Here is a 17,590-nt window from a genome sequence, read left to right as displayed (position 1 = left end):
TATTTTACTCCATGATTTCATATGAAGGATCATTAAAGGTAAATTTGCTACATATGCCAGAAGAATCTGAGGATTCGATTCCTTGTTGTGTCTCAGAATGTCTTGGCTAGAGCAGGAAGAGGGGTATAGGGAGAGGGAGAAGCAGACACCCCGCTGAGCAGAGAGCCCAATGTGGGACTCCATCCCAGGACCCTGAGATCATGACCTGAGCAGAAGGCAGATGCTTAACTGACTGAGCCCCTCAAGTGCCCAGAAACTCATGATTTTAGATAGTGTACTTTCTCTCCAGGTGACTACTTGTAAAATGCACACAGTTCTCAAAAGAGCACCTCAGGGGTTCCGACAAGTCCACACCCGTAACAGAGGTCCATACGTGGAGAAGTCTACTAACTTCCACTAACTCAGGAGTCACCAGTCCACTCTTTAAATCCTTGGGGCCCTATGTGCTTGAGTTTAGAAAGACAACGGGGAGGGGTGGGTGGGGCACCTGGGTGGCTCTGTCGGTTGAGAGTCTGACTCTCGATTTTGGCCCTGGTCACGATCTCAGGGTCATGAGACCAAGCCCCACGTGGGGCTCCACACTCAGCCTGGAGTCTGCCAGAGAGTCTCTCTCTCCTTCTCCCTCTGCCCCTGTCCCGCTCATGCTCACTCTCTTGCTCTAAGTTAAAAGAAGTAAAATATTTTAAAAAATGTAAAAAGATGACATGGTTCATGTATCAGGTATGTATTAATGCCCCCTCCACCCGTGGGGACTGGGGCAGACCCCCAACTCATGAACACTCCTGGCAGTGAGACCTGAGATGGGTGCACTGTGTTGGGGTCTCTGTGGAAGGAGCTGTGAGGCCCCCGTAAGAAAAGCCTCCATGTCCAGACTTCGAAAGACACATTGAAAAATTGTGGATAAGGATTTTGACCGGTATTGGCTACTAATACCTTCAAGGCTGAATTCCTTCCTAAACCTCTTTCACTCTATAATCCTGTCGGCTAAGGCACAGTCTTGAGACAGGACAGACACAAATGAATGTTGCTTTCTCCCATCTAATAGCTTGGATGTGGGAGCAGAAAGTACAGTCTTCATTTAGTTTACTTTCTTTCTTTTAAGATTTTATTTATTTAAGTGAGAGAGAGAGAGAAAGCACACACTCAAGGGAGGGGCACGCCATCATTTAATTTACTCTTATTTGCAAGAGAGTAGCGACTTTGAACCAGGAAACACTGAGAACATTCTCCAAGGAACTTCTCCAGCAAGAACGAGAAAGCTGTGCTATTAGGAATTCCATACGAATCTTGTTCAAGTCCAGCCTTGCATAGAAATACATGCACAGCTGGGGCACCTGGGTGGCTCAGTGAGTTAAGCCTCTGCCTTCAGCTCAGGTCATGATCTCAGTCAGAGTCCTGGGATGGAGCCCCGTGTTGGGCTCTCAGCTGTGGGGAGCCTGCTTCCTCCTCTGCTCCTCCTCCCACTCGTTTTCTCAATCTCCTCTCTCTCTCAAGTAAATAAAATTTTTAAAAAAAGAGCAGTGTGAGCAAGGGCTGCAGTAGAAGTAACTGGAAACACTGGTAGAAGTACGGCTCTGTGTTGTTACATCACTTTACAGTTTATAAGGCACTTTTCTAAATACAGTTGTAGTTTGCTCCTTCAGAAGCCTGTTGGGATATACACCAGTATCTCCAAGTCACAGAAAAAGAAATATTTCAAATATATATATATGTATATATACATATACATATATACACATATATAAATATATATATAAATAAATATATAAATATACATATATAAATTTTAATACATAGGAATTTAATATATATACAATTTTAATATATAGAAAATTTTCTATAATATATAGAAATACAATTTTAATATATAGAATTTTTTTTTTTAATGAGCAGATTCAGGCAGCTATTATATGGCTGGTACAGGACATGGCCCAGAGTTTTTCTTTTGCCAAATAGCTTTTGGAACTTTGGTGTGCACCAGAACCACGTGCAGAATTCCTTAATCTACAGAAAGCTTGGTCCTCCACACAGCCAAGGTTTAGCATGTCTGGGGCAGGCTCCAGGAATTTGTATTCTTAACAAACTTCACAGATAAATTTGATCCGTTCCCAAATGTAAAAGCTATGTCCTAACACAAAGCTTTTGTCAACACACCCCACAAGCAATAAATAAAGTGTCCTTTAAACCACATACAGGGGACCTGCATGGCCCAGTCGGTTACCCAGCTAACTCTTGGTTTCTGCTCAGGTCATGACCTCAAGATCGTGGGACTGAGCCCCATGTCAGCCTCTGCACTCACTGCAAAGTCTTCTTAAGGCTCTCTGTCCCTCTCCCTCTACCCCCCAACTCTCTGAAATAAATAAATAAATATTAAACTACACGCGATATAAAGTGAGAAGTTCATCTATTAAAAAATTAAAGAAAGAAGCTGTGTACCATCTCCATAATTATACATGAGAATTTCTGTCTGAATGCATGAGCAGCATATAATCTGGCGATTTAGTTCCAAAGATCAGTTCTCTCCCAAAAGTCCCCAGAGCTCCCAGAATCTTTAGTCACGAATCCCGTGTCTAAAGTATGCAACTGGATGAGACTATAATCCAACCATTCCATTTTTGGAGCATCTATTATGAATCATGCTTTTAAAGGAAAATCTTAAAACTATCATTTGTGTTTCTTTTCAAAATCCATGGAAACAGGAGTCATAAGTGCTATGGGGCAAATATTATTGAATGCCTAATATGAAATACTGCATCCACAGTCACATCATGAGTTCATATTTTAAAGCAAGTGTTTCCTGAGGCGCCTGGGTGGCTCAGTTGGTTAAACGTCCCACTCTTGATTTTGGCTCGGGTCATGATCTCAGGGTTGTGAGATCGAGCCCCACTGGGGGTTTCATGCAGGACATGGACTCTGCTTGAGATTCTCTCTCTCCCTCTCCCTTCCCCCCAAACCCCCGCTCACCCTGCCTCTCAAACTCCCTTTAAAAATAATTACATAAATAAATAAAGCAGGCATTTCCTATAAATGGGTTTTGCTTGTCTCAGATAATAGTTAAATCAAAACCTGGAAATTGAATTTTGAAAATTTACCTGGAGATGGAAGCAGCTGGAGACTTGAGTAAATTACCCAAAAATGTGAAATAATTATCAGTGATGGCTTCCCAATCTATGTTTTCTTCATAACAAGGAGATTCCTCAGAGAAACCTAAACAGAAAGGCATGTCATGTATTGAGTTCAAGTTGGACACAACAGTCAAATCTATCAAAGTGAAGAACGCTTTAGTGTTCTTAATCTGGTTGAAAATAAAACAAAGAAGGATTAGAAATCCTTATGATTTGGCTTCTGCATCTGGCCAAGTTCAACTACCACTGGCTATCAAGCAGTACAGACAGTGATCCACAGAAAACAGAAGGTAAATAAGGTGAAACCCATGATTATCCCATTTGTTGCCTTAAAGAAAGTATCCCAGGACTGACCCAGGAAGTAGAACCAAGTGGAACTGGTAGGCACCTTGAGTAGATGGGATGAAGGTTGGAGTACAAAAGACTGCACAGACACGCAGAACAGACTCCAAGGAGAGAGCTGCACAGACAGAGCACTTGCTGATGCCTCCTTCAAGTATTCAGCTGAGGGTAAATCAGTGCATGCTGGTGAAGAAACCCCCTGAGACCAGAGAAAGATCCACCCACAGTCACACTTGGTCCCACAATCACACTTGGCTGGCTCCCTGGTTGCGGATGTTGCAAGTACACAGCAACTCTGACTGTCCATGCACAAGTCTCAGATAGAAACATGCTCTCTTTTCTTTAGATGCAAAATGGCTGGATTACACAGTGTCTGCATATATGAGTTTTGGAGATGCTGATGCTGTTTTTCAACATCGTCATCCTGTTTTACATTCCCACAACACCCTATGATGTCCCCAGTCCTTCTGCATTCTTGCCAACATTTGGCATGACCTCTTAATCATGCGAGTCATTCTCGGGACGCTTGGGTGGCTCAGTCAGCTAAGAGTCGGACTGTTGGTTTCAGCTCAGGTTCTGGTCTCAGGGTTGTGGGATCAAGCCCCACGTGAAAAAGCCCCCCATGAAAAAATTAATTAATTAAAAAAAATAAAGAGGTAGATGAGAAATAGGTAAGATGTGGATAATTAACAAACTTGACCTACTTATTATATATAATTACTACAGCCAACAAGGACAGAAGTGACATGGTTTTGAAGAACTCACACATTTACCAAAACGGACCATGTACGCCACAAACACATCTCAACAAATTCCAAAGACTGACCATTGAGAATGTTCTCTCATTAAAACAGGTGAGAAATTTAGAGTCTTCTTTAAAAATCACTTGAAATGTCCTCAAATGTCAGTAAAAATTAAAAAATATCCTGAAATCATAATAAATATCAGGAAATTTTGAACAGAATGTTAACGAAGACTGTGACCTATCAAACTGTGTGCCCTATACTAGGGTTCTGCATAGAATAAATATTATAGCTTTAAAAGTATACTATTAGTGGGCGCCTGGGTGGCTCAGTGGGTTAAGCCGCTGCCTTCGGCTCAGGTCATGATCTCAGGGTCCTGGGATCGAGTCCCGCATCAGGCTCCCTGCTCGACAGGGGAGCCTGCTTCCCTTCCTCTCTCTCTGCCTGCCTCTCTGCCTACTTGTGATTTCTCTCTGTCAAATAAATAAATAAAATCTTTAAAAAAAAAAAAAAACAAAAAAAGTATACTATTAGAAAAGAAAATTGGGGCATCTGGGTAGCTCAGTCATTAAGCATCTGCCTTCAGCTCAGGTAATGATCCCAGAATCCTGGGATCAAGCCCCGTGTCACATTCTCTTCTTGGAGATGTCTGGTTCTCCCTCTGCCCACTCCCCCTGCTTGTGCTTTCTCTCTTCTCTCTCTCTCTCTCTGTCAGATAAATAAATAAAAACTTTTTTAAAAAGAAAAGAAGAAAATATGAAAATCAAGAAGCTAGGAAAAGAACATCAAACTGAATTTAGTAGAAGGAAGGGAGGAAATAATACAGATTAAAAAAGGAAATTCATGAAACAGGAAACAAATCAGAAAATCTGTGAAAGAGGACACAAATTCACAGAACAGAGAATCAAGAAAACTCCGTTCTTGGACAAGCTCTATTTCCATAATGGAGCAAGCCTTGAGGCAGCATGATGTGCCCAGTGAGGATTGTCCAAATAGAAGGGAAGTTCACCGGCTCCGGAGAGAGACCTCCTACAACAGTGTCTCGGCTTTGATACTTGGAGCTTGGTGGTCTATATCAGAATTTAATCTCCACGAGCCTCAGTATTCCCAACTGAAAATCAAGTAAAAATGGAACCCAGCTCAAGGGTTGACATGGGGATTGGATGAAATAATTCATACAAAACACAACAAATGTTGTGACTGTCAATGTTATTGAGAATTCTGAACTCGGGCTTCTCACGGATGCCAAATGTCACTCTTGTCGCCTATGTTTCTGGAAATGGTCAGGAGCCAGCCAAGCTCTAGCACTGGAGGAACATGCAACCAAGGAGGCACGGCCGACAGCCCAGCTTTGCCGCCGCCAAGGGCAGAGCTCAGTGTGGCCCGCCTGCAGCCGAGGCAGAGACCCAATGGGCAGCTCGTGGGTTTGACACTGACCGCCACAGAGAAGGGTTTCTCTGGCAGCCTCTAAAAGCAGCGGCTAGAGTATGGAGAGTCGGGAAAAGTTAAAAATGGAACTACACTACCATCCAGCAATTGCACTATGAGGTATTTGCCCGAAGGGTACAAAAGTACAGATTCAAAAGGACCCATGCACCCTGGGGTTGACAGCAGCATTGTCAACCAGAGCCAAACCATGGAAGCAGCCCAAGTGTCCATGGAGAGACGAATGGATGAAGACATGGTTCATATACACAAGGGAGTATCACTCCGCCATCAAAAAGAATAAGATCCTGCCATTTGCAACAACACGGATGGAGCTAGAGCACATCGTGCTCATCGAGACACGTCAGCCAGAGAAAGACAAATACCATATGCTTTCAGTCATACGTGGAATTTAAGAAACAAAACTACTGAGCAAAGGGGAAAAAGAGAGAGAGAAACAAAGAAACAGACTCTTCATTGCAGGGAACACGTTGCTGGTCACGGCGGGTGGGGGAGGGGCGTCCTGGGGGGATGGGGAAGCAGGTGACGGGAGGAAGGAGGGCACCTGCCGGGACGAGCACCGGGTGACGCAGGGAAGTCCTGGGTCCCTGTATTGTGCACCCGAGACTAATATTACACCATATGCTAACTATCTGGAACTTAGATAAAAACTAATAAACAAAAATGAAAACCCCAGCAGTTTGAGGAGGAAGGAAGGGAGTGAGATTCGGTGGCTGTGGCTACAGAGCAGGAACCCCGAGTCGAAGCAGAGGTGCTCCAAGGGCAAGCTGGTAACCCCCATGGGGCTGGAGCGCACACGGCACAGCCAGAGCGATCGCGGTCCCCAGGGAGAGCTGGACCCAGACCACCAGCTCTCCCCTGGGACGAGTCAGAAACACAGGTCCCACCCTGCCAGCATCTTCTCAGAAAGAGGGCCCTTGGGACGAGGGAATGTCTGCCTGGGGGTCAGGCCATTGCAAATTTGTATAATTCATATTTGAGGGGATTTGGGGTTTTGAAGATAGCACGGAAAGAGGGGAGCGGGCTCGACATGGGGGTGCTGCCCCGGGAGGGCGGGGTGAGTCTAACAGCACAGGAGTGACGAGGCCCCACAGGCAGCAGCTCTGGACTTCTCGGAGTCCGTCATGCCTGGTCCACCCCGTCTGTGTTTATCAGCCAAACCAGGACAGGTCAAGAGGAAAAGAGGTCACTGGTAGAATGAGCAGCGACAACCAGTCAAGCCAGGGCCCTGGTCAGTCTCGCCGTAACACACGGTGACAATGCACAGTGGGCATCCCAGTGGCAAATCCTCGGCGAGCCTCTCCTCCGGCACCCTTCATAAATAGGGCGTCTCTCAGCAGCAACGTGGGGAAGGGGGAGCAGCGCCCAGGTTCCCACAGCGAAGACGGCTGACCTACCAGAGAGACCATTCTGGACGCTTCCTTGCACATTCACAGAATGGACCAGTTCACAGGTCTTCCTGATAAATCCGGTGAAGCCTTTCCAGTAGGGTGTTTCCTCCAGGGATGACTGAACTGTTCCTAGTGCGCGGAAGATCCTGCAATCAGAGAAGCCAGAGAAAGCTCGCCTTTGGTCGCGGTTTTCAGAACATGACGGATTCCTCTACAGGCCAACAGTCACGGGCACCTGGCAGTCACCTACGTCAGAAATAAGAACCTTCTCGATGGTCTCCTTACTAGTATTTGATTACTTACAAATCCCCCCACTCAGTTTAAAGAGCAAAAGTGACATGGGAATATATGAAACATAAGACACAGCACGTCAAGAGAACAGAAAGAGGAAAATAGGACTTAATATAACTTACTATAACTTTGCAGCCAAGACTGTTGCAGAAGGTTAAGTCAATGGTAAACCTTTAAAGGGCTTGTTTAATATCTTATATTTTTACTTTTTTCAAAAGATTTTATTTATCTACCTGAGATTATTTATCTACCCCTAATATTTTGCATTTTTAAATGCTTTCCAATAGTACCAAATAGGTCAGTCTTTTTTTAAGGATTAAAAGAAAAACTATGCCTCCACCAGAAAGGATGAATACCCAACTTTTGTAGCAACATGGACGGGACTAGAAGAGATTATGCTGAATGAAATAAGTCAAACAGAGAGAGTTAATTATCATATGGTTTCACTTATTTGTGGAGCATAACAAATAGCATGGAGGACATGGGGACTTAGAGTGGAGAAGGGAGTTGAGGGAAATTGGAAGGGGAGATGAACCATGAGAGACTATGGACTCTGAAAAACAATCTGAAGGGTTTGAAGGGGTGGGGGTGGGGGGTTGGGAGAATAAGGTGGTGGTCATTAGAGAGGGCACGGATTGCATGGAGCACTGGGTGTGGTGCAAAAACAATGAATACTGTTACACTGAAAATAAATAAAAAATTTAAAAAAAAAAAAAGAAAAATTATGCCTCCCCCCAGAAATAGAATATACCAAAAACAGAATATACTAGAAATAGGCTATACAATGTGGATCCATGTTTTGGTAGATGGTTCCCAACTGTTCACCAGTTTCCCATCACACACAGACTCACACTGCTGCTGCAAGCTGGTCCTTACAGTCACCGGCAAGGTCGCGGTCCCCAGGTGAGGCGGCCGCTGCCAGCCGCTGGGAGAGCCGCCTGCAGGAAAGGCCCACGTCCTCCAGCTGCGCTTCTACTTCCTGCCAGCCCAGAAGTCCTTCGAATCCTGAATCTGCCACATCTGTCCGCCCAGTGACGACTTCTTGTAAAAGGCGATCCTTGACAGGGGAAGAGCACGTAAGGACAGGGTGGCCCCGGGAAGCAGCGCATGTCCCGTCTCCCATACCAAGGGCTCTCTTGAACTGTACTCCAAGACTGTGCCCTGCAGACCTGCTTTTGTAACCTGAGGGACCGTCCTGGACTTGCTTCTTTACCCCCAAATCAAGGCTGTGTCCGAAGGGACACAGGTGTGAAGCCCATCTGTGCTGGCTAGTCCCCCAGTCGCCCCACAGGACCCAGCCTTCTCGGAGTCACGCTCCTGTGATTCTGTTCCACAGTTAATAGCCCACATCCTCCAACAAAAAAAAAAAAAAAAAAAAAAAACACACACACACACACACACCAGAAGCGCAGGTGCCCCTTCCAGCCCAACCCTACCAGGCAGCATGAGAAAATAAGAAATGAAACACGCCATACAGAGGGAAAAAAATGAACAGCAGAAAAGGGAATGGTACTATCACTTGTAGTGCTCGGTGAGAAAAATATGGGTCGAAGGGGACATCATGAATTTTACTAACAAATGGCTCCCCACTCTCTCAAGCTCTCAGCAAGGGGCGGGGACATGGAGAAGCAGGGCTGGCCGCGGCTCTGTGCTCCAAGCTGGCCGATGCCTGAAGTCATGTGTCCGGCCTCTCGACGTCTGCAGCCAGGGATGGAGCGGACGGGGAGCCCGGAAACCAGGCGGGCGGGGAGGCGCGGTCTGAGAGTTTAGGGTGCTCTTGGGGAAGACCGCTGTCAAGGAGATTTGGGCCAGATGGGTGACGGGCAGCCTCCGAGTGGGGCCGGAGGAGGGACGGAGCAGGGGTGGCTGGATTTCCATGGCGGGGGGGTGGGGGGTGTCTAACCTGCAAAATCAGCCCACTGGCATCAGCGCACGAGATCAGAAGGCGGCTACTTACCGCGTCCTCCGCTGACTGCAGTAGCTCGTTGAAAACGCTGCTCTTGGTGGAGTCATGGGGACACGACAGTGCCCGGAGGCGCTCCCAGGCACCAGGGTTCCCACCACACCGGAGAGCCTCCTTCCCAGACAAGCTGGCATTTAGGCACCTGTCCATAGCCTTCTTCACCAAGACCTGAACGACGAAGGGGAGCAGGAGGGGGTGACTCAGAGAGGCTTGTGCTGCCCCCCAAGGGCTAGAGAGCAACAACCAGACACCAGCAGCCGTCCGAATTCCAAAATTAAGACAAAGCTCTTCAAAAATTGTCCTCTTTGCTGGCACATGTTACCAGCACAGCTCACAGCAGGGGCAAAACAGAAGAGAGCACGAGCGGCTTGAACGTTTTCTCAAACTCGTTGATTTGGAACCCTGTGCTGTGCTTTACCTGCTTCCACCGAAGGAACGCGTCCCTTTCTGGGTGCAGTTGCTCGGGTCCGCCCAGTGTGGAGCTGTTAGACGGTCTCTCCGGGCACGTGAGCACTGCTGTAAGGTCGACAAAGGGACGGCATGACTATTTCCCCTCAAGCACACTATTCCCCACCCGGCTTCTCCACGAGGCCGCGACGAGCACAGGGAATTCAGAAAACCAGCAGCTCAGCAAACTGCACCTATTATCAGACATTTTATGATCTCCCTGAGAGAGGAAAACAGAAAAGTCATTGCACTGTCATTTCAAACGTCCTCAAGACGCATGAGGACGGCATCAGGGGAGAGGAGAGCTTCACTCCAAAAGCGACATCCGTCCTCACTTCTTCCCTCTCCACCACGGAGAGGGAAGAAGCCCCCGCCCCACTCCCCAGCCACCCTGCAGAGCATAAAATGCACCGTGACAACTGTGTCTGAGCCCAACAAAGGCATCAGGCAGTTTCAAGTCTGCTTTTCAATCAGTCTCATGTGGCCTCCTAGCGAGCCGGCAACAAGTAAGACCCAGCCAGTTTACCTTGGACAAAACGCAAATTCTGGGCTACTGCGTTCCTGAGCGCTCCGAGGAGCAGAAGCAGTCTCTTTAGGGCTGGCCACGGGGGCAGGTCTCGAAGGACATTCTCCAGCTGCTGCAGATGCAGTAATCTGAGGGCACAGGAAACTATTTTAAGAAGAGTGTCAGAATGCCGCACTCTGCGTGGTGGGTGCGGGACCCAACGAAAGTGAATTAACAGCAGCTATAAGAGTCTCCCAGGGCCAAGAAGGACTCCCGGCAGGACAGCTGGACACCTGCAGCCCCTGGGCAGGGAGTGGAGGGAAACAGAGGCCCCTGGTGCAGACACAGGCGCTCCCCAGCTGACCGCTGCAGAGACCACGCTCCCCGGGAAGGCAGGCAGTCACAGGGCTGGGGGAGTGAGGTACACTTGTCCAGCTGTCCCAGACAGCCAAAGCTCCCCCCCACCCCAGAGGCTCTCTGTTGCCCTAAGAGGGTGCCCGACTCAGGAAGAGGGAGGGAGCCACCCAGACGAGCAGCTGGAAAGACAGGGACTCTGCAGCGAGAGAAGCTGACACTGGAACAGAATGTTCGAGTGAAGAACCGGGTGGGGGTCACCCTGTGGGAGCAAGTGCCTCAGAGGGAGAAGGCAGACCGTCAGGCATCCCTGCAAGCACAGGGAATCTCCTGCCCAGGAAGAGAAAGTGAGCTGAAAGGTGAGACCCAGGAGATGCTCTAGGGGCACCCGTGCAAGGTGCCCGAGGCTGGGCCAGCGATGGGTGGCACCCGGTCCTCATCTGGCCCTACCTGGCCCCATGCCCACACCAGCCCGCCTCTCCTGCATCTCATCACCCCGGTGCAGGAGGTCCAGGCAGGAACAGGTGCACCACGAGCACCCCCTGCCTCCGATGACATGTGTCCTCGGTCCCAAAGGAAAGCTTGGTGGGTCGTCCGGTTGGAAGTTGGGACTTGGAGGAGAGAAGGTGTGAGCATTCGGCGAGAACAGGGTAGAAGTAAGAAGCTGTGGTGTTCCGGCCAACAGTTTCCCACCAAGGGCAGTGTGGATGGTACGAGGATCCAGGGGCGCCGCCGGAAAGCGAGGGCTAACCTCAGGACGGGCAGGTGGCGTCTAAAATCATGACGACAGCGAGCGCTCAGTGGGACACCCTGAGGAATGCCGGGAGGGGACGCGAGCCCAGGGGCCGAAGCAGGTGTGCACACAGAGGAGGGCGCTGGGACCCGAGCCACGGCCGCCCCCACACCGAACGCAGGAAACAAGCTGCTGCGAAAACACGGGATTCACAAGACAAGACTGGATCGGGAGGGTCTGTGCCAGGGGACGTCGGAGGAGGAACCTCGGTGAGCCTGGGGGTGAGTTGAGGAGAGAGAGGCGGATGCCGTGGGAGGCGTGAGAGACTGGGTAGCACTTGTGAGCCGCCACTAAGTGTGGGGTGTCCTCAACCCCGGGGTCTCCCTGCTGGCCATAACAAGGGAGGGGGTGGGTCCTTCCTTCCTTAGAGGGGAAGACATGAGGCCACTGGGGGGTGGGGGGTGTCCCGCATGGAGCCAGCAGCAGACCAAGGGCTTCATAACTGGTAAGGGACTCGGCGGCCACCAAGAAAACCAAGAAATGCCATCAGCATGGGGAGGTGGAAACCCAGGGACCAGAAGTGCACCGGCCACAGACTTGCTTGTTACCCAGACGGCCAAGTGGAGGCCATCTGTATCCCCGAACAGAGGTGGGTGTGGGGAGAAAGGGAGGCTCCAGGGCCCCACGGCTGGCCGGGTGCACACAGTAGCTGCGGGAAGACCCCCCACCTTCCCATCCTGAGTGTGGGCGGAAAGAGAAGCCCGGGCCAGCCACACCTGGTCCTCCAAGGGAGTCTCTCACATCCCTGCTCCCTGGAGGATCTGAGATCCAGAGTGCCCCAGGGCTCTCTGTCGCCCGGGCAGAAGTGGCAGGGGCACGGGAGGTTTGTAAGGTCAGGAAGGTGACCTACTCTATCGCTAGCACCCGGGAGATCTCTAAGATAAAACAGGAAACTAGACCTTCAAAAGCAAGATCCTCCTTCCTTACCAGGTTCCAGAAAACTCGAGGGAGTTGGAAATGTGTCCAGTTATGTACACACCTGTATGTACATCATGTGTGCCCTGAGAACACGCCCCGACCCCGTGCGATTCTAACGATGCAATTCTCTCTCGTGCTGTGTAACAGCAGGCGATCTGAGGCCGGTGGCTTGAAATGGCCCCTTCGGAGACAATACTGAGATATTCTCTGCTCGCTTCCAAGGAAAGCCTACACCTGAGGCATGTAATGGGGCCAAGTTCCTGCCAAGGGTAGGACCCGCTGAAAAAGACGGCCGAATACTGCAATAGAACCACCCGTCGGGAATCCATTCAGCTTATCTCAAAAATGAAGAGGGTCTACATTTCCCCATTTTTGAAGTGTTTCCAGACCTTCTGCAAACAATTCAACGGTGCAAAACTTCAAAACAACCGTAAAAACAGTTTCTTCCATGCGAGTGCCTCCACAATGCTTTTGTTCATTTTAGATCTGAAATCCAGAAGGCTGACCCCCTTCTTGGATATGCTCCCCCACTGGGTTGTTGCCCTCCTCTGAACAGACATAGGGGGACGCCTGGGGTAGGGTGAGGGGTGTTCCAGTGGGTTATGTGTCTGCCCTTGGCTCAGGTCATGATCTCAGGGTCCTGGGTTCGAGTCCTGCATCAGGCTCCCTGCTCGGCGGGGATCCTGCCTCTCCCCCCGCTCGTGCTTCTGCTCTCATTCTCTCTCTCTCTCTCTCTCTCTGACAAACAAATGGGTAAAATCTTTAAAAAACAAATACAGACATGAGTTTGGGGCAAACGATTTGGGACGGTCCCCACGACACCATCCTGGAGTCATCTCCCAGCTACTGACTAGGAAGCCACTGTCTAGCTGTGGTCCTATGAATTCTCCTCTCGCTGTCTTATCACGCGTCCTTAACATTCAGGCTCACGAGCCTAACCAGTAATCAAACAGGAAAGCACGCCTTACATCTTGGGAGATGGGCGGCTGCCGGTGGGGCCATCTGCCGCCACGCTGTCACTCAGGAGGGGAATCAGAGCCTGCAGAACCTTCACCACCTGCTGTGGCTCCTGCCCCTCCACAGTCGGACCTCGGAGAGCCTCCAGGCTGTGGGCGGCCCCAGCGAGCACCTGCTGGAGAACGCCAGGGAACACCTGCACACGTAGAAAAGGAAACAGTGTTATGAACCATAACCAGTAGACAGGAGAGCTTGTGCATGGGATATAGTAACAGAGTCTTCTAGAGGATGGATGGCCCGTGTTTACGATGTTGCCAGATTGAAAGGTCTGTCACGTGCCGTAGGATTTAATTTCTACTCAGAAACTAAAGATTAGAAATGGCATCAACGGCTGCATGCAGGGTTTCCATTGGGCTCCCTTTTCTCTTCCCTTTGCCCCAGGGCCACTTGCAAAAGAGAAGGCGGGGGCACCTGGGGGGCTCGGTCAGTGGAGCATCCGACTCTCGGTTTTGGTTCCCGTCGTGATCTCGGGGTTGTGAGATCAGGCCCCATGTCGGGCTCCACACTCGCCCATGAAAGCAGGTAACAGCACCTTTCTCTGTTTCCCTTAAATTGGTTATGGTTCGAGTACGATGCTTCTCGTCAAAGCCAGAGTGAAAGGATAGGCTGAGTGGCGCCCCCCACCTCAAGAGCCCCAGGGGGCTGGGCCCCTGCTTCCGAATGTCCTAGGTGGTCATCCAAGGAGCCCTGTGGAAACCCCGCATGCCAAAAACACACTATGGCTCTTGTCACGGCCACGTGTGCGTCTCAGAGTAAGACAGGCTTTCTGGGGACATGTGCGGTGAGGCCCCAGCGAGTCGAGGCCAGTGGACACACGCAGGAGAAGGGCACTTAGTGGGCAGGATGTGGGGCTCCCAGGGCTCGTCTCTGGAAAGGACAGCAAGGAAACAGGGAACAGAGTGCAGGGAAAGAGAACAGGTTCTCAGCTTTGTAGCTGCACAGAACCCTCGTCCAACACCGCGGACCACATTTATGCCCTTTTACCTGTGTTCCCAAAAAGAAATCAAATGCTATAAAAATCAATAAAATCAGAGTCTGAGAGACAGAGAGGAGAGAGATGGGTGCAGACACACTGAGCGGGTCTCTGCAGAGGGCACCTGCTTGGACGCTTGCAGCCAGTTGACCACATGCACCAGGTAGTCAGTGGCCTCAGACCAGCGTGGGGGACAGTCTGCGGGGTGACCCTCCAGGACAGCTTCGTCCTCGGAAGTCCGGGACAAGATGGAACATACCATCCGCTCCAAAGCTGCTTCTGTGGGAATCTGCCAAAGAAAGGGAACATCGTTACAAGTCTGCTTTTTTCCAGAATGTTCCCCTCTGAGAATAATACCACAACCTTGGCAAAGGAAGAGCTCAGGGCTTTGCTGGACGGGAGAAGGAACAGGCTGATAAAGGGTCGCTTGTGTGGTCAGTGGAGGGACACCTTCTGGAATGACCTGTTTCAGGATCGTCCGCAAGCAGTGGAAACAGCAGTTTCTCTGGGTCGAGGACATGGGATGAATCAAATACGGCTTTTTCAGTCTCCAGCCAAAAGCAGACAGCAGGCCAGCCCCATTCACCTGGCACCGGGCACCCCCGAAGCAGCTTTGCCAGAAACATTTTCTCTTCCAGTTACCAAAGGCGGACAAAGTCAGGACAAGTCACACTGGACTTGTGGGTCAGAAACGGTTTGACATTTTGGACCCAAATCTCCCTTATTTCTGTACATGAACTTCTACACACAGTTCTTCTCCTGTAGTTCTGTAAAAATACTTGCGTGTGCGTGGGAACGAGCCACACTCCTGTTACGTGGATTTACAGTAACTGCACACCACGTTCCAGAACCTCTACGGATGGTGACAGCCAAAAGCCATTAATGCCCCACAGGCTCCCTGGAAGCTTCCTTCGGGACGCAGAGAAATGACACTCACTGGTGACTATCACAAAGCCACGGTATCCCGTGAGGGAAACATGGCCCCGTCCCTTCCCACAAGATTCACACGGTCCCTGAGACATGGACACGGCTCAGTCAGGCTCCCTGCAATGGCCTCGTGACGGGTCATTGGGGAGAGAGGACCTGGGGGTCCCACAGGGACATGAGCCGTGATGTATCAGTCTTCTCGGTGGGCAGTGGAGAATGGAAGCGGGAGGGATTCCTCTCTTCTAGGGGCAGCACATGCAAAGGCCCAGAGCGGCAGCGCCCACGGTCAGATGGGACCAGGGGAGGCTCTGGGAGGCTCTGCGAATGCTGGAATGTGAGGAGCCTCACGTGGGTGGGGGGCAGGGTGATGGTGGGGGGATGCACTTCTCTGCGTCCCGATGGTGGGGGGCAGGGTGATGGTGCCCCGAGGTGCTCACCTCCGAATCCCCAGAGCCTATGAGTAGGTGTTCCCTCAGCAGGTGGAATTATAGTTGCTGACCAGCAGACTCTGAGAGGGGGAGACCACCCTGGATTATGAACTGAGCCCACTGAAATCACAGGGCTCCTTACACGTGGGAGGGGAAGGCAAACGCTGTGTGAGAAAATACCCCATCACCACTGCCCTGAGGGGAGAGGGGCCTGGAGCCAGGGCGTGCAGCGGCTTCTAGAAGCTAAGAAGGGAAGGAGAGCGCGCGCCCTGGAGCCTACAGAGGAACACAGACACCCTGATTTGAGCCCCCGGACACCCGTTTGGGACGTCCGACTTCCAGAGCTATGCCGTCGTAACTGTGTGTTGTGTGGGACCACCAGGCTGGCAGAAATGTGTCCCAGCAGCCAGGGGAGCCTCGGACCTGTGACATGTGCTCTGTGCCCTTCCCAACCATCGCCCTCATAATTCTCATCTTTTTTAAGATTTTATTTATGTATTTGACAGAGGGAGCTAGAGGCAGAGCATGTGCAGAAGCAGGGGGAGCAGCAAAGGGAGAGGGAGAATCAAGCTCCCCACTGAGCAGGGAGTCCAATGTGGGACTCGATCCCCGGACCCTGGGATCATGACCGGAGCCGAAGGCCGACGCTTAACCCACTGAGCCACCCAGGCCTCCCTGGAATTCTAATCTTGAAATACTTACCATTCTAAAGTAAAGGTTCTGTGTAATGTGATGCAAACTATATTCCAAAATAATGAGAAAGCAGGGTCCTAAGTCTAGAGAAAGCAGAGTAGCATCAGCCCCCTGGCTTTCCCCCGTGCCCACGACAGGTGCCACGGGGCCCAATTCCAAGTCCCACGGGAGGTCAGTGGTTAATGAACTGGTGCCAGGTGCAGGAGGAGCCCAGGAACCCACCCCTCCTGGCCAAGCCTGAGACCCACTGGCAGAAGGAATTTTCCAGACACACAGCTGTTAGCAGCAGCATCCGGCGGAGGCCAGCGGCTGACCCCCAGACTCACAGCACCGACTGGTAACCCAGAAGTGAAGAGCAACTGTGCACACGCACATAGTGGCTATGAGAATGTGAGAAGGGCCAGCCGGGAAGCGCCAGGTGCTGGACCTCCGAGAAGTGAGCAAAACCCACACCCTAGGCACAGAACAAGACCCAAGCCAAAGAGTGCGGGTCTTGCCCAAACGTCCGACCCCTTGACCCCGACCGGCAAGGCTCTCACCCTGGAGGAATCCGTGCAGCCAATGGAGACAGGTGCACGGTTTCCAGACCCTGCCCCATGCAAAGCAGGAGTGCTGGCAAACACACGGGAGTGACAAAGGAAAGGCGCAGAAAGAGCCTTCTAGAACCTCAGGAATAGCAGCGGCGAGCTGGGTCTCCAGGGGTCAGCTCTTCCAACTCCTTTAGTTTATTCAGTTTGAAAAGGGAGGCTCCTATCTGGTGAGCCCCCCAGCTCCTGCCCCTCGCTCCCACCCCGACCCCTTATAGGGACCGAGAGAGAGAATGACTGTGACTAATTATTGTTACTTCCAAACCACCTCTGGGGCTGGGATACAATGACCAGGTAAGAGGAAGGGAGACTTCTAGAAGGGCCAGACCGATCCAGGTGGCTCCGAGGCTCGCGGAGGACTCCCTGTCCTGCTGCGTCCTCCACCCCATCGCGCACCCTCCCCGGGAGCACCCTCAGAGGAACACTCTCGAGGGGGAACCCCACAGAGTGAGAAGCCTCAAGCGAGCGTACCTCCTGAAATTCCATGGAGTAATTCAGGATTTGCTCTGTGTGAAGGTCATTGAAGCCAAATCGGGATCTGAGGTCAGCCTGGACCTTCTGTGGGTCCCACACCAGCTCCCGCAGGGACAGGTTGTATCTGGACCCTGCAAGGCAACCAAAGAGTGACGATAATGTGTAATGTGTGT

At 50.9% G+C, this 17,590-nt stretch overlaps 1 protein-coding gene across 1 annotated transcript in view; it reads right to left on the bottom strand.

Moving 5' to 3' along the window:
- The window catches only part of ABCA13 (ATP binding cassette subfamily A member 13), a 323,477-nt gene that overhangs the window by 258,696 nt on the left and 47,191 nt on the right, over window positions 1-17,590 (bottom strand). The window contains exons 8-16 of the mRNA XM_032305346.1: window positions 17,415-17,548; window positions 14,433-14,597; window positions 13,287-13,471; window positions 10,275-10,402; window positions 9,720-9,817; window positions 9,296-9,469; window positions 8,190-8,395; window positions 7,054-7,193; window positions 3,093-3,207 (exon numbers count right to left, since the gene is read on the bottom strand). Coding sequence (XP_032161237.1) covers window positions 3,093-3,207; window positions 7,054-7,193; window positions 8,190-8,395; window positions 9,296-9,469; window positions 9,720-9,817; window positions 10,275-10,402; window positions 13,287-13,471; window positions 14,433-14,597; window positions 17,415-17,548 — 1,345 coding nt within the window. The remainder of the gene's footprint in view (window positions 1-3,092; window positions 3,208-7,053; window positions 7,194-8,189; window positions 8,396-9,295; window positions 9,470-9,719; window positions 9,818-10,274; window positions 10,403-13,286; window positions 13,472-14,432; window positions 14,598-17,414; window positions 17,549-17,590) is intronic.

This window comes from Mustela erminea, chromosome 11 (genome assembly GCF_009829155.1).
Source record: "Mustela erminea isolate mMusErm1 chromosome 11, mMusErm1.Pri, whole genome shotgun sequence".
Classification (NCBI taxonomy): domain Eukaryota; kingdom Metazoa; phylum Chordata; class Mammalia; order Carnivora; family Mustelidae; genus Mustela; species Mustela erminea.
Note: the sequence above shows the minus strand (reverse complement) of the source record. Positions and strands in the feature narration are given on the sequence as shown.